Source organism: Chiloscyllium plagiosum, unplaced genomic scaffold, assembly GCF_037043375.1.
Source record: "Chiloscyllium plagiosum isolate Xiang-an unplaced genomic scaffold, Cpla_swu_hap1 HiC_scaffold_13, whole genome shotgun sequence".
In the NCBI taxonomy this organism is placed as follows: domain Eukaryota; kingdom Metazoa; phylum Chordata; class Chondrichthyes; order Orectolobiformes; family Hemiscylliidae; genus Chiloscyllium; species Chiloscyllium plagiosum.
Genome location: NW_028270151.1, coordinates 67,880,748 through 67,896,186, shown reverse-complemented (window position 1 = coordinate 67,896,186; position 15,439 = coordinate 67,880,748). Strand labels below are relative to the sequence as shown.

Genomic DNA, 15,439 nt, shown 5'->3' with positions numbered 1-15,439 from the left:
CACTGAATGTGGCAATTTAAAATGAGGACTTACTTAAAAGTTGATTTAAAACCCAACTAAAGTCACAGGAACAGACATTCAATGCCACTGGGGTAAAATGATCCCAACTATCTTTCAGTGTCTTAAAAAAAATGACCATTACTCCAGCTTAGTCAGTGAGCACTGGCAGACAGATAATTCAACCATTACACATAGTGGAGGTCGGATCACAAGACCATAAAATACAGGAAAAGATTCAAGTTGTTCAGAACCTGCTCTACCATTCTATTATGGCTGGTATGCTTCTCAATCCTGATCTCCCAGTAACCTTTGATTTTTGATTAGTAACCTAATCAAAAATCTAACACTGTCTTAAAGGCACTCAATGACTTGGCCTCAGCAATCTTCCGCAGGAATGTGTCCCACAGATTCATTACCTTCTGGCTGAAGAAATTCCTCCTCATCTCAGTTCTAAGAGTCATCCCTTTTCTCTAAGGCAGTGTCCTCTTGTCCTAGTCTCTCCTACTGGTGGAATCTTTTCTATATCCACCCCTATCCAGGTCTCAGTATTCTGTAAGTTTCAATGATCCCCCCTTCAGCCTTGTAAATGCTATCAAGTGCAGACCCAGAGTCCTCACCTGCTCTTCATATGACAAGCAAAAAAAGAGATAACATCAAAGGTTTGAACTGAACCCACAACAAATTAGCCGCTGGCAAACTGGCACCATTGCAAAGCCATCATTTACACCACTATGCTATCATCTCTTGTGGTAGAGATTAAGATGTATGTTTACAATTTGAAAATGTTCTGCTTTTAAATAATTGAGTACTATGTGAGATCTGGCTAACATTCTATTAACAGTGTGCACACAGCGGTCACCACATGCACCTACTTTTGAAATGGTACTCACATTTTCACAGATTTTAAGAACTTGCACAATAAACTTTATATTTTTGTTATGGAAACATGTTGAGAGGTGAGGAGAAATCGAAAATCATTTTACATGTTTTAAAATAAAAATTCAGACTTCCTCTTTAAAATGACTGCCTTTCAAATATGTATCATGAAAATGTAGTCCCTCACGTTGCCAATTATACTTCCTTCCTTCCATTCTTCTTTTATGTTTTTACTTAACCAGAATCAAATAACAGGAAATGAATGTTTATACACAAGATATTTACATTACACTAAGGTAGAACTATATTTCTGGATTATTTAAAAATAAACTGGAGTCTTTAAGTTGTTGCTTTTACAGTGACTAAACAAGTGATCCTCAAACTATTGCAACCTTTCTGCAGAATAACGTCACTCTGCGTAAACTACTACCATTATTACTAGAAATGAATAGCTACAACTCATAACAGATGTATTTGAACTTGACACATGTATGAAGTCAAGGAAGTCAAAATTATTTCAAGTCAATTCATCACTCATGTCTAGATAATGAAAGAAATTTAATTAAGCCTATTACCGCTTTTGTGTCTGCGTTTTGATTCACTCTTTCCTCTGTTCTCAATGAACATTGCTTGTCCTTGATTTTTGACCAAATGCACATCCTTACAAATTTTCTGAAATGTCATCTGAAAGAAACAAATGATTGAAGGCTGAAATTTTACAGACTGTTTTGTCTAGCTGCCAGAATCTGTTTTGGGACTTGACAAAACCAAATACAGAATGAGACAAAAGGCTTTTCAAAATTCGGCAAACAACCCAAAAGAAAAAATCTTTGAAGGCACACAGTCATTAAATCATTAAAGCACACTTAATTACTTTACATTATTTGAATTCAACGTGCGAATATTTTTAACTAGAATATTTGATCAATGCAGCCAAGAATGAACTACTGTCTCGTCAATAACATTCTCAACTCAGCCAGAAGGTTGTGGGTTCCAGTTCCAGTCCAAAAATGGATTCTACAGGTAGTACTACGGATGTGCTTAATTGTCATTGCTGATTCACAAGTTCTTTATAAGGCTATCCTGATCACAATCAGACATTTTCCAGTTTTTCAGAGTTTCATCCAAATATTTCCATTTTCACTTAATCTGCATTTAATTAACTGGTTTTCAGTTTTATATGCTTACAGTACAAAAGTTTAAGACTTGGAGATGGATAATGTCACCAACTTTTTAAACTGACTGGAGGTATTTGCAATCCGTTAGTAACCATTCAGTTCCTAATTAGTCAATTTAGATCACATGGGATTCAGGGACAGCTTGCCAAGTAGATACAAAATTGGCTTGATGGTAGAGACACAGGATGGTGGTAGAGGATTGTTTTCTGGTCTGGGGCCTGCGACCAGCAGTGTTCCGCAGGGATCGGTGCAGGGTTCCCTGTTGTTTGTCATTTATATAAATAATATAGGAAGCATAGTTAACAAATTTGCAGATGACATCAAAATTGGTGGTCTAACATACAGGGAAGAAGGGTATTTAAGAGTTCAAGGGATCATTGATCAACTGGGCCTACGCGCCAAGAAGTGGCAGATGGAGTTTAATTTAGATAAATGTGAGGTGTTGCATTTTGGTAAGATGGACAAGGGTAGGGCTTACACAGTTAATGGGAGGGCCCTGGGGAATGTTGTCAAACAGAGACTTAGGGGTTCAAGTGCATAGTTCCTTAAAAGTTGCATCACAGGTAGACAGGATGGTACAGAAGGCATTTGGCATGTTTGTCTTCATTGCTCAGACCATTGATTATAAGGATTGTACAGAATGTTGGTTAGGCCACTTTTGGAATACTATATACAGTTCTGGTCACCTTTCTACAGGAAGAACATTGTTAATCTTGAAAGGGTGCAGAAAAAGTTTACAAGGATGTTGCTGGGACTGGAGGGTCTGAGTTATAAGGAGAGGCTGAATAGGCTGGGACTTTTTTTTCACTTGGAGCATGGGAGGTTGATGGGTGACCTTACAGAGGTTTATAAAATTATGAGAGGCACAGATCAGGTGAATAGCAAAGGTCTTCGCCTAGCATAGGGTAATTCAAAACTAGAGGACACAGGTTTAAGGTGAGATGGGAAAGATTTAAATGGGAAACAAGTGGCAGTTAATTTCTACACAGAGGGTTGTTCGTATGCGGAATGAATTGCCAGAGGAAGTGGTAGACACAGGTACAGTTATAATATTTAAAAGACATTTGGACAGGTACATGAATAAGAAAGGTTAGAGAGATATGGGCCAAATGCAGGCAGGTGGGACTAGTTTAGGTTTGTAAAACTGGTTGGCATGGACAAGTTGGTCTGAAGAGAGTGTTTCTGTGCTGTATGACATTTTGACTCTATGGCTCTAAATCAAAGTTCTGACTTAGCCCTAAACCATAGCTAAATTAGCAATCTCAGCTAGGTAGTAACATTCTCTCAATTAGCTTTAAATGATTTGGAGCAAGTGGAGTTACGAGTCAGAGAGCTGGGTAGGAAAGTGGCGAGGAGGGAAACCGCAACTGGTGGAGAAGTAGGAAGCAAGACAATTGGAGAGCAGTGATTGAAGGGAATTGTGAGCAGGCCTCACGAAAGTCAAGTATAGGATGCAAAATGAATAGATATTCCTTACAAAAAAAAGCTACAGCATTTTAAAAATAAGTGACTATGTTTTGAAAAGCAATCAAACAGAACTCCTCGCACTAGATCTAAAATGGCACCAATTGCATCATATAAGGCTAAATTGGTAGCCCTGATTCTAAGTATGTCAACTGCCTCCATTACATCCACAATGTTAAGTCAGAACAACACTGAATGTGGCAATTTAGAATGAGGACTTACTTAAAAGTTGAAATGAAACCCAACTAAAGTCACAGGGATAGACATTCAATGTCACTGGGGAAATGGCCCAACTTCAATTTGTATTACATTCAATAACTTACAACAGAGATCAAACTTACCGGCTTGTTCCAGTGACTTTCTTCATTAATGTTACCACTGCTATCACTGGAAGAGGCTACACTCATGAACTGTGCATGGGATCCATTACTTCCCAAACTTCCATATCCACTGGAACCATTATTGTAAACTGGCTAAAATGGAAAAGATAGAACAGTTTTAATAAGCAATGTGCTAACCAAATTATGTTTATATTAGAATACACAATGAAAATATCAATTAGCTTTACCTGTAGCAAAAGCTGACGAATTTGCTCAGTGATTGTCTGGATTTCAGGACTAAGTGTCTTTGTTTCAGTAATTCCCGGATTAGCAAATACATCTTCATTCAACGGTCCCCTGTAAGGATTGAGGGTTAAGTGAGAATTTTGTACATCTTTTCTACATGATTACAATCACTTCTGTAAATTTCTAATGTTATTTTGAATATTTAATATTTTGTAGGTTAAGTTATCATCATTTTATTTTAAGTATTCAAAGATACATCACAGCTAATTTGGTCTCATGGATAGTTGATGGCAACTTGGGTCAGAGTAACAGGACTTAGAGACAGCAATCATGATGAGTTTGGTCCCTAACCTAATCCCAAAAGCACGGAACCTCAATCAACTATACAAACTATGCTCCAAGAAGTTCACTTATTTTAGTGAGTTAGATTATCAAAGTTTTTTTTAAACTAACAGTTCAAATAGTTGGTTATTCATTCTAGGCATTCTGGAAATAGATGAAATTTTCCTTTCACTATGTCTCATCTCACCTTGTACCTATCTACAGTTTAGAATTTCTGCAAAATGTGCAGCATGTGACCGACATACATGTGTTACAAATTGCTAATGACTGAGCTGTAAACAACAAAGCAGCTGAGATGCTACATTGGGCAGGGAATCAAAAGCTGCCCACGAGGTACAGGTGAGGTAGATGTTAATGTACCATTGATTTTAGACCAATACAGCTAATTTTGAGCTTGTCATTCCAGCTGACATTCTCTCGCACATGCTCAGTTGAACAGCTATTCAGGAGTACAAAAGACTCCCCCACTACGGCTGTCTAAAGTGCTACCAATACTATCAAGTTAGCCACTGATGAATTTCTTTTGGCTCAGTTTGAGCTCGTGGAACTGCTTGGTGCTTTGAAGAATCGGATAAAGTTGAAGTCATAGAGTCACAGAGATGTACAGCACGGAAACAGACTCTTCGGTCCAACTCATCCATGCTGACCAGATATCCTAAATAAATCAAAGACCCACTTGCCAACATTTGGTCCATATCCCTCTACTCCTTCCTATTCATAGACCCATCCAGATGCCTTTTAACTGTTGTAATTGTACCAGCCTTTACCACTTCCTCTGGCATTGCATAAACGCACCACCCTCTGCTTGGTAAAGTTGCCCCTTAGGTCCCTTTTAAAACTTTTCTCCACTCACCTTAAACCTATGCCCTCTACTTTTAGACTTGCCTTCCCTGGGGAGAAGACTTTGTTAGCGATTTTTGAGAAGATTTGCAGGTCAGGTTAATGATAAATATGTAAGTTAGCTGGTTAAGCTTGAAGGTTTGTTTTCAGATGCTTCGTCACCATGCTAGGTAACATCATCACAGAGTCTCTGGTGAAGCGCTGTTGGTATGTCCTGCCTCTCTATTTATAGGTCTTGGTTTCTTAAGGTGGGTAATGTCATTTCTAGTTCTCGTTTTCAAGGGGAGGTAGATAGGATCTAAATCGGTGTGTTTATTGATGGAATTCTGGTTAGAATGTCATGCCTCTAAGAATTCTCATGCGTGTCTTTGTTTTGCCTGTCCTAGGATGTGTGTGTTGCCAGTCAAAGTGGTGTCCTTCTTTGTCTGTATGTATGGTAACTAGTGATAGTGGGTCGTGTCTTTTGGTGGCCAGTTGGTGTTCATGTATCCCGGTGGCAAGTTTCCTGCTAGTTTGTCCAATGTAGTGTCTTTTACAATTCTCACATGGTATTTTGTAAATGACATTAGTTTAACTGGTAGTATCTAATGGATCCTTTAGGTTCATTAGTTGCTGTTTAAGTGTGTTGGTAGGTTTGTGGGCTACCATAATGCCAAGGGGTCTGAGTAGTCTGGAAGTCATCTCTGATATGCCTTTGATGTAAGATAATGTGGCTATAGATTTTGTTGCGTCGTTTTTGCTAGTCTGGGTTTGTTTCTGAGGAATTGGCGGATTGTGTTTATTGGGTACCCTTCTATATATTTGTCTATTTACCATATCCATGCCCCTCATGATTTTATAAACCTCTATGAGGTCACCCTTTAGGCTCCGACATTCCAGGGAAAATAGCCCCATCCTATTCAGTCTCTCTCTATAACTCAAACCCTTCGACCCTGGCAACCCTGTCAAGTCAATAAGAAGTTGTTCCTGACATGGAGAATGCCTTCTATGACTATAACAGTTCTGGTCAGATCACTTTCTCCCATTCATAACATGTTACAGTTGCAATTCCCTTTAAGGCTATAATGTGAGAGCAAAAAAGAAGAGGCAGCAAAATAGATGTGTGGATGAATACTCAGTAGGAGGTTTTACCCACCATTAGTCCTCCAGGAATATTTCACTTGGAGCAGTGTTGACTTATCTACACTTCAGGAAGGAATTACCCACATAATCTGCAGCATCAGAGCAGGGCACGTTGTTACAAAAAGGTGATTATGGCCTGGAGTTCAAATGCCTCTCTCCTGCAGGAAGGTGACAGATGCAAGGAAAGGGGTGTTCACTGTGTTCTCTCTGAATACCAAAAAGCAAACAATGTGTGCATGACTTCGTAGAGGTAATGAGATTTCCCAAGGATGCTCATGAGTGTGACATCTAAAATATGAAGAAGTACTGGAACCATAATCATGTGCTGAATGTGCAATTAAATGAAACCATTTATGAAGGGAATGCTCACTGTGCTGACAACAGTCACAATGCTCTCATTCAGTCTTTCAGTCACCGTCACAAATCAAAGTGTGGTTCATGGGAACAAAGGAAATCTTTAATTATGACTAATGACTCAACATCAAAACCTATCCCACACATGGTCAGCATATATAAAAAGGAAAGCTATGCTGCCATTCAAACAGCAGAGCAGACCACTGAGCTACTAAAGTAAAAGAAAAAAACTGTGGATGCCGGAAATCAGAAAAAAAGACAAAAACAAAAATTGCTGGAAAAACTCAGCTGGTCTGACAGCATCTATGGAGAGAAAGCAGAGTAAATGTTTTGGGTCCCATCATCCTTCTACAGAACAGGGCTTTAAAGTAACTGCCCCGCTGACTGGATGACTCTGGAGAAGCTCAATGGAGCCTATGTTCTGCTACATTCTCCACAATGTGGCCATGATGTAGGCATAGCTCTGGTCAATAGGAATAACACAAAAAACTCGAGAAGCAGGAGCTGACACATCCCCTTTATAATTAGCCTGTCTGCAAGTGCTCATTCAACTACAATCCTCTCTACCTGCAACTCCACTTTCAAGGAGCTATGAATCTGTACTCCATGTTCTTTTCCACAGTAAATACTGATGCAAAATATTCATTTAGTATCTCCCCCATTTTCTGTGGCTCCACACAAAGGCCGCCTTGCTGATCTTTGAGGGGCCCTATTCTCTCCCTAGTTACCCTTTTGTCCTTAATGTATTTGTAAAAACCTTCTGGATTCTCCTTAATGCGATTTGCCAAAGCTATCTCATGTCCCCTTTTTGCCTACTGCCTTTATACTCTTCTAAAGGATCCACTCGATCTATCCTGCGTAGACCTGACATATGCTTCCTTGTTTTTCTTAACCAAACTCTCAATTTCTTTATTCACCCAGCATTCCCTATACCTACCAGCCTTTGCTTTCCCCCTCACAGGAATATACTGTCCCTGGACTCTCGATATCTCAATTCTGAAGACTTCTCATTTTCCAGCGAACATCTGCCCCCCACTCAGCTTTTGAAAGTTCTTGCCTCATGCTGTGAAAATTGGTCTTTCTCCAATTTAGAACTTCAACTATCCTTTTCCATCACTGTTTTAAAATGAATAGAATTATGGTCGCTGGCCCCAAAGTGCTCCCCCACTGACACCTCAGTCACCTGCCCTGCCTAATTTCCCGACAGGAGGACAAGTTTTGCACCTTCTCTAGTAGGTACATCTACATACTGAATCAGAACATTTTCTTGTACACACTTAACAAATTCCTCTTCATCTAAACCCTTAACACTACGACAGTCCCAGTCCAAGTTTGGAAAGTTAAAATCCCCTACCATAACCACCCTATTATTCTTACAGACAACTGAAATCTCCTTACAAATATGTTTCTCAATTTCCCTGACTATTAGGGGTCTATAATACAATCCCAATAAAGGTGATCATCCCTTTCCTTTTTCTCAATTCCACCCAAATAACTCCCTGGATGTATTTCTGGGAATATCCTCCCTCAGTACAGCTGGAATGCTGTCCCTGGTCAAAAACACCACTCCTCTCCTGCCTCCCTTTCTATCATTTATATCCTGTAGCATTTATATTCTGGAACATTAAGCTGCCAGTCCTGTCCATCCCTGAGCCACATTTCTGTAATTGCTGTGATATTCCAGTCCCATGTTCCTAACCATGTCCTGAGTTCATCTGCCTTCCCTGTTAGGCCTCTTGCATTGAAATAAATGCAGTTTAAACTTATTAGTCCTACCTTGTTCTCTGCTTTGTCCCTGCCTGCCCTGACTGTTTGACTTGCTTCTGTTCTCATCTGTACCAGATTGATCTCTTTCCTCACTAGCTCCCGGGGTACCCCCCTCCCCACCTTACTGGTTTAAATCCTGCCGAGTATCTCTAGCAAATCTCCCTGCCAGTATATTAGTCTCCTTCCAATTTAGGTGCAATATATCCTTCTTGTACAGGTCACTTCTAGTTCAAAAGAGATTCCAATGATCCAAAAATATGAATCCTTCTCCCATACACCAGGCTTCTCAGCTATGCATTCATCTGCTCTACCCTCCTATTCCTGCCCTCACTAGCTCATAGCACTGGGAGTAATCCAGATATTACTACTCTCGAGGACGTCCTTTTTAAATTCCTGCCTAACTCTCTCTATTCTCTATTTAGAATCTCAACCTTCTCCCTTCCTCGGTCATTGGTTCCAATGTATACAATGACCATCCTGCTGGCCCCTCTCCCCCGTGAGAACATTCTGCACCGTCTCTGAGACATCCTTGATCCTGGTACCAGGGAAGCAACACACCATTCTGATGTTCCGCTGCTGGCCACAGAAACGTCTGTCTGTACCTCGGACTAGAGAGTCCCTTAACACAATCGATCGCTTGGAACCTGACGCACCCCTCGTTGCATTAGAGCAAGTCTCAATACAAGAAAGTTGGCTGTTCGTGCTACATTCCCCTGAGAATCAATCACCCCATTTCAAAACAGTATACTTGTTTGAAATGGGGATAGCCACAGAAGACTCCTGCATTACCTGCCTACCTCTCTTACCTTTCCTGGAGTTAACCCATCTATGTGACTGTATCTTTGATATTTCCCCCTTTCCTAAAACTGCCAGCCATCACATCCCCTCGCTCTTGTAAATTCCTCATTGCCTCTGTTTCTCCAACCGATCCATTTGATCTGATACGATTCGCAACCAATGGCATTTATTGCAGATATAATTCTCAGTAACACAAACTCTCCCTCAACTCCCACATCCGACAAGAACACATCACTCTACTAAAGGCCATTTTTGCTTCTTTTAAACTACAGACCCAGAAAATAACACTGTCTTATTCCTCTACAAAACACTGCTCCAGTTAAATTAATACTTATGGCTTATATTTTTCAGTTTAACCAAGAGACATATCTCAGTATAACATATAATCAAGAAAGAACCCAATCTACAAACAGCAAAGGCAGTAACTATGCAGGTTCAGTACTATGTCAGTTAGCAGTGTGGGTTTCTTTTTCTGTCTCTTTCTCTCTCTCTCTCGCATTGACCTCACCATGTGCTTCCTTTGTCTGTTCCTCTCCCTTTTAAAAGTGCTGTTGTTTTGACTTTGTTTTCTCCAAAGTTCCAAAACAATGCAACAGCATATAAAACAGTAATTGCTGCTCCTGGAATTCGCGGAAATCACCTCCAACACCTAAAATAGCTCAAAAAAAGGAGTAGGCTGTTACAGCCAGAAATTTTTCCCTTCCTCCCTCTTGGATTATCTAGAATCCACTTGAAATCTTCAGCAGTGCCAAGTCTGCTTGACTGCACTGAAGCTATGAACGTGAGGTATGATAGAATGGTTGATAGACATTGTTAATAAGTGACGGGGATGTGGTGAGTGCAGCAATGCATAAGCTTGTAGAGCAGGGAGTGGGAAACGGAATGTGAACATGCATTTAGGTCTCAGCTACTATCGTTAACCACAATGGTCATCATCAACTCCAAATGTTTTCATAATATCACTCCTGATGGTATCCTGATCTCCTGCTGATTGAAGACATCTCTGCTCTGGTTAACTCCTAATGCTGCAGAGAACTGTGGAACATGCTCTAAACCTACTGTACTATTTCAATTCTTCTGTATTCTTACAGAGTCTTTGTGAACCAGCTCCAGCAAATAAACCAGCTGAAATGCACCTTACTGTTAATGAAGGTTGACTTGATGAAGCTCATTTGATGCTTTAAGCTAGTCTTATGTGCATCTGGACCCCTTCCTTAGGTATGCACCAAATCTACATCATGTTTGGTATTGGCTACACCCAAGATCAAGTAAATTAACAGGTTGCATGATATTTGCATGCTGCCTGCACCATTTTAAATAGGCACAGTTGCTTTGTGCATCATAATTCATGTGGCTGATTACTGGTCAAATCTAGTTTACTTATCCTCAGATTAAATTTAACATTTTTAAAAAAATCACGCTCAAATATCAAGTCCAATCAAATCAATCATTTTTACAAAAAAAAAATGACTTACGTTCTGACTTTGTGCCTTCCAATTATGAAGGACACTTTTCTGCTCCATGGATTAACAAAGCTTGACCAACTGGTATCAATGGTGATGTATTCACCATTCTGAGAGCAGAATCGGACAGGTGAATGTTCGAATGGTTGCCCAGCGTGTTTCAGTACTGAAATTTAAGAAAAGCCATGTTTAAAATTAAAAAAAGCTTTACCTGGTAACTCAATAACAACAATCCGATAAACATATGAACTTTAATGCACAAAACATGGAATTATTGTATTCTATTGCAGCATTAAAGACGCCATGAATTTAACAAGTCAATTCTTAGTGAAGCCACTACCTTCAACAATTATTAAAAATTTACAATAAAAAAAATCACAAATGGCTAATGAAGATTTAACAATTTCTGTACAAGCTGCACAAATGTAACGACTATAATGGAGAATTTTGTCTGTCTACCCATTCCTTTTTTCTAAAATGCTGAATTTATGATCATTCATATGATTGGGGATAGCAACAATAGCAGGACATTCCGTTCCCTGCATCAGAAGAGCAGGAGAGTTGACACTTTGGGCAGGACCCTTCATCAGGACTGGGGATGGGGAAGAGAGCTTTGAAATAAATAAAGGCGGGGTGGGACCGGGGTAAAGGTAGGGGGGATGGTGACAGGTGGATGCAGGTAGGAGGTGAATGGGATTGGTCAGTGGGAAGTGTGGAGCAGATAGATGGGAAGTAAGATGGATAAGTTAGGTCAGGAGAGGGAGGGCTGGACCTGGGATGAGGTGGGGATGGGGGAGATTTGGAAGCTGGTGAATTCTATGTTAAGGCCATAAGGTTGTCAGCTCCTCAGGCAAAAGATGAGGTGTTCTTTGTCCAGTTCACATGTGGCCTTATTGTGACGCTGGAGAAGGCCCAGGAGGGACATGTTATTGGGGGAGTGGAAGGGGGAGTTGAAATGGCTAGCAACCAGGAGATGGGATTGATTGGCACGTGTGGACCACAGATGTTCCCTGAACCGATCCTGGTGTTTGCATTCAGTCTCTCTGATGTAGAGGACACCACATCAAGAGCAATGGATGCAGTAAACCAGGTGAGAGGAAATTATTTGGAGGACTGGCATTTCTGCTGGTAGCAAACGGCTGGAGGTGCTTAGTAATCATAAGAAATCGGAAAGAATGAAACAATCTTTTTTCATGCTTCTTTGTGGACACACATGCTTCCAGCAGTGATACAACCTCTAGCTTCTGATTGCAACAAACTGTAATGACATTAGCACGAATAACAAGTCATCACCACTCCTTCCAAAACAAGAAGAGGTTATCCAATGCAGCTCACTGGCCATTTTTAGGAACCCTCAGCTGAGATCTGAAGAATGTGAAAACTAGTTTATCTACCCCCAAGGTTGTTTAAGTTGGCACTTTGTTCCTTCGGTTGCACTACTTCAGCTTTTCTTCACGCCGAGAAAAAAGATCAACATCTGACCAGATCAAAATAAAATAAAAATGTGGCTCATGCTGCAGTAGGCATCTATGATCTGTTCCTTCGGAAGCACAGCTGACATCCATAGCAGATAGTTAAACAAAGCATAGGGAAAAATCACGTTGGTCATTATAATAAAGAGTTAGCATCAACAAACTTACTTTTCTTATGAATGCCTAGCATCAAAGGTTGATCATCTGGATGCAGATGCATCAGCATAGGCATTCCAATTAGGTCTTGAGGCAAGTAACCCAACAAAGGAACAGCCCTTTGACAGAAAAATTGAAGATTCTGATGTTCTGCACAATAAAGTACATATCTACAATATTCTTAAAACTATGAAGTCCATGCTTTGCTGTACAAAAGACACACACACAGAACTGTAATCAAGAATATAGCAAGTGTAGATTGAAACAAAGGAAACACAAATTTGGTTTCCCTGCCAATATTTTGTTTCCCTGTTTGGGATACTATACACCCCATTTTGCATCCTTCAAAATATATTCACCACCTGTTTGCCCTTCATGATGTACTTTGTCATAAAACTTAAAGTAGAAATATTCAACTCTGCTTGGGTAAGGAAAAGGAGAGGAATGTGGGGGAAACAATTAAATAATTTTTTCTTTGGAAATGATGGATAATTACATCTAAATTACTCAAATTTATACCACTGTTATTAAAAATGCAAACACCCCAGATACACCATTTGGGCTGTAGGGGGCATCTCAAACCACAGACAGAGGTTTCCAGAATGTGTTTTGGCAGGAGACCTACTTATTGGGAACTGCATTTCAAACAGTCTGGTAGGACTATAAAAAATTGGAATTTTCAGTTTTAACAAAAAAGCACCAGGCTCTCAAATTGCTGCAAACATTCTTTTTTTCACACGTATATTGTTTAGAAAACCAAAGTAGTGGACTCATACCTCTCATCAACATCCTGGAATACGCAGCTGGGAGAGTGTGTCGTGGTAAAAACTCTCTTATCATGAGGAATTCTTGGTGCTGAAAATAAATTACTTCTTCAGAGAGATTGGCAGGCATAACAAAGTCACTAATATTAAAATAACTTTTATCTTGCAAAGTCCACTTGGCTAAATTAGCCTGGAATCAGAACTCTATGAATGTAATCTGCTTCCAAATGGCATTACTTAAAAACATACTTAATCCAGTAATTCACGTATCCATGGTTTTACACAAATATCTGGAAGGCATGTTAACAGACATGTCAATGGAGCATCTATATAAAACAACTTTTATAAGATTTTAGATCAGATCCCACTAAAACAACTTTGAATCTAAAATAATAATAATAATTTGAGAGAGCAAGTAAGTTAATGAACTGACAATATTGATGAAATACAGAATGTTACACATCAATATTTGACAGAATATGACTAATAACAGGTACGTTTTCATTATACAGTCTTGTTAATAAGAAACTGTGTGACATTGAAAATGTTTTGGATGCCAAACTCTGCATACTAACTGTCCTTAGACAAAAAAACTACTGAATTTACTCAGATATACCAAAGCAAAACTTCAACAAATTAAAAAGATACTTGTATCTTCACTCATCTCTGCCAACCAGCTTCTTAGCCGATTCTATTTTCCTGGAGAATCTAACAGGACTTCCAACTATTTCAAATTGCTGCATATATTTGCACTCTATGTAAAAGTGACCCAACTCAGAGTTCTGTGGGATTTCCCCCATAAACTCTTTCCCATGCTGCTACTCTCCAATTTCTGGTCTGGTATTTACAGACTCGCTGATGAAATGGTCAATGTAGGAGTCAGAACAGTTAGCAGAGATCTTCTATGTCAAGAGGGTCATTAGAAGGAAAGTCACGGTCCCAGTAAGAGTCATTTAAAAGAGGCTTTTTTAAATCAATATGGGACTAATGAGGTGTATAAGAATGTAGGAGACCTAGCCCAACTCAATTTACTATTGGAATTGCTGGGGACTTAAATATATTACAGCCACCACAGTAGATGCACTTTGATGTAAATCGAGATGGTTTTCCATCAGGGTCTGCATGCTGTTAACAAGGCTATGAATATTCAAATTAAACATGTGGTACAGAGCTAGAAACAAGTTAATGAATATAAAAGTAAAAAAAAAGTTGCTGAAGTCTTACCAGATGATATGGCTGCTCTATCATTACAGAGACACACCTGGTGGTAGTTAAACCCAACGGTCACCACACCTCAGACAAGGTGAGCAACTGTGAAGCAGAGTCCTTCATGGTGATTTCAGCCAGTGTAGGAACAGTACTGAAACCAAGAGAGAAAATGCTGGAAAATCTCAGCAGGTCTGGCAGCATCTGTAAGGAGAGAAAAGAGCTGACGTTTCGAGTCTAACTGACCCTTTGTCAAAGCTTTGACAAAGGGTCAGTTAGAATTGAAATGTCAGCTCTTTTCTCTCCTTACAGATGCTGTCAGACCTGCTGAGATTTTCCTGCATTTTCTCTCTTGGTTTCAGATTCCAGCATCCGTAGTAATTTGCTTTTATTATTTTAGGAACAGTACTGGTTAGGTCAGTTGGTTTGATAGCTGGTAGGAACTCTGCAGAGAGACACAGTAGTTCTTGTTGAAGTTCGTCCTGAGTAGATCCATGACGCAGGACTCTGTGCTCTACAGTCTGTTCCCTGGGACGTACACCAAGACAAATATCGATTGCACCTGAAGGGCCATCAACTTAGTGGAAGATACTCTTTGGTCTGCCCGAAACTTGTTGGTCATCCAGAGCAAGGAGTTGACCTCAGTGTTGCAGACTGGCAAGGTCCAGAACTACGTACTGAGGGGCACGTTAAAGCTTGGGACAGCTGCCACCAAGGCGCATTGGGGAAATGCCACCATCTAAGATCTTTCGGCCAAAGTACAATGGGGAGGTGTTCATTTATCGGACTCTTCTGGTGCTTCAAAATATATGTAAGTAGTATCTTGCATAAGTTAGAAATACCTTTGTGTTTGTTAGAACGGTCGGGAAACTTAAACGCCAAATGTTTGTTTGTTCTCCATATGCAAAGACTGCACGGAACTGAACTGCTTTAGTGGCTATGTATATGAAGAATTTTTATGAATAAAGTATATTTTTAAAATAAAAGCTGGATGGCTGATTTGAAATGCTAATGAATGTAGATATACTTAGAGCTAAACAAATGGTCAAATGCAGTATGACACGTATGCCT

General features: G+C 39.8%; 1 protein-coding gene and 1 pseudogene across 4 annotated transcripts in view; both read right to left on the bottom strand.

The window, feature by feature from the left end:
- The window catches only part of LOC148148332 (uncharacterized), a 107,746-nt pseudogene that overhangs the window by 48,372 nt on the left and 43,935 nt on the right, over nucleotides 1–15,439 (bottom strand).
- The window catches only part of LOC122555832 (period circadian protein homolog 2), a 92,378-nt gene that overhangs the window by 40,788 nt on the left and 36,151 nt on the right, over nucleotides 1–15,439 (bottom strand). For all 4 annotated transcript variants that reach the window (XM_087993702.1, XM_043702013.2, XM_043702010.2 and 1 more), the window contains 6 exons: nucleotides 13,175–13,253; nucleotides 12,411–12,517; nucleotides 10,783–10,936; nucleotides 4,087–4,195; nucleotides 3,860–3,991; nucleotides 1,452–1,560 (listed from right to left, as the gene is read on the bottom strand). In XM_087993702.1, the coding sequence (XP_087849828.1) occupies nucleotides 1,452–1,560; nucleotides 3,860–3,991; nucleotides 4,087–4,195; nucleotides 10,783–10,936; nucleotides 12,411–12,517; nucleotides 13,175–13,253 (690 nt within the window). The remainder of the gene's footprint in view (nucleotides 1–1,451; nucleotides 1,561–3,859; nucleotides 3,992–4,086; nucleotides 4,196–10,782; nucleotides 10,937–12,410; nucleotides 12,518–13,174; nucleotides 13,254–15,439) is intronic.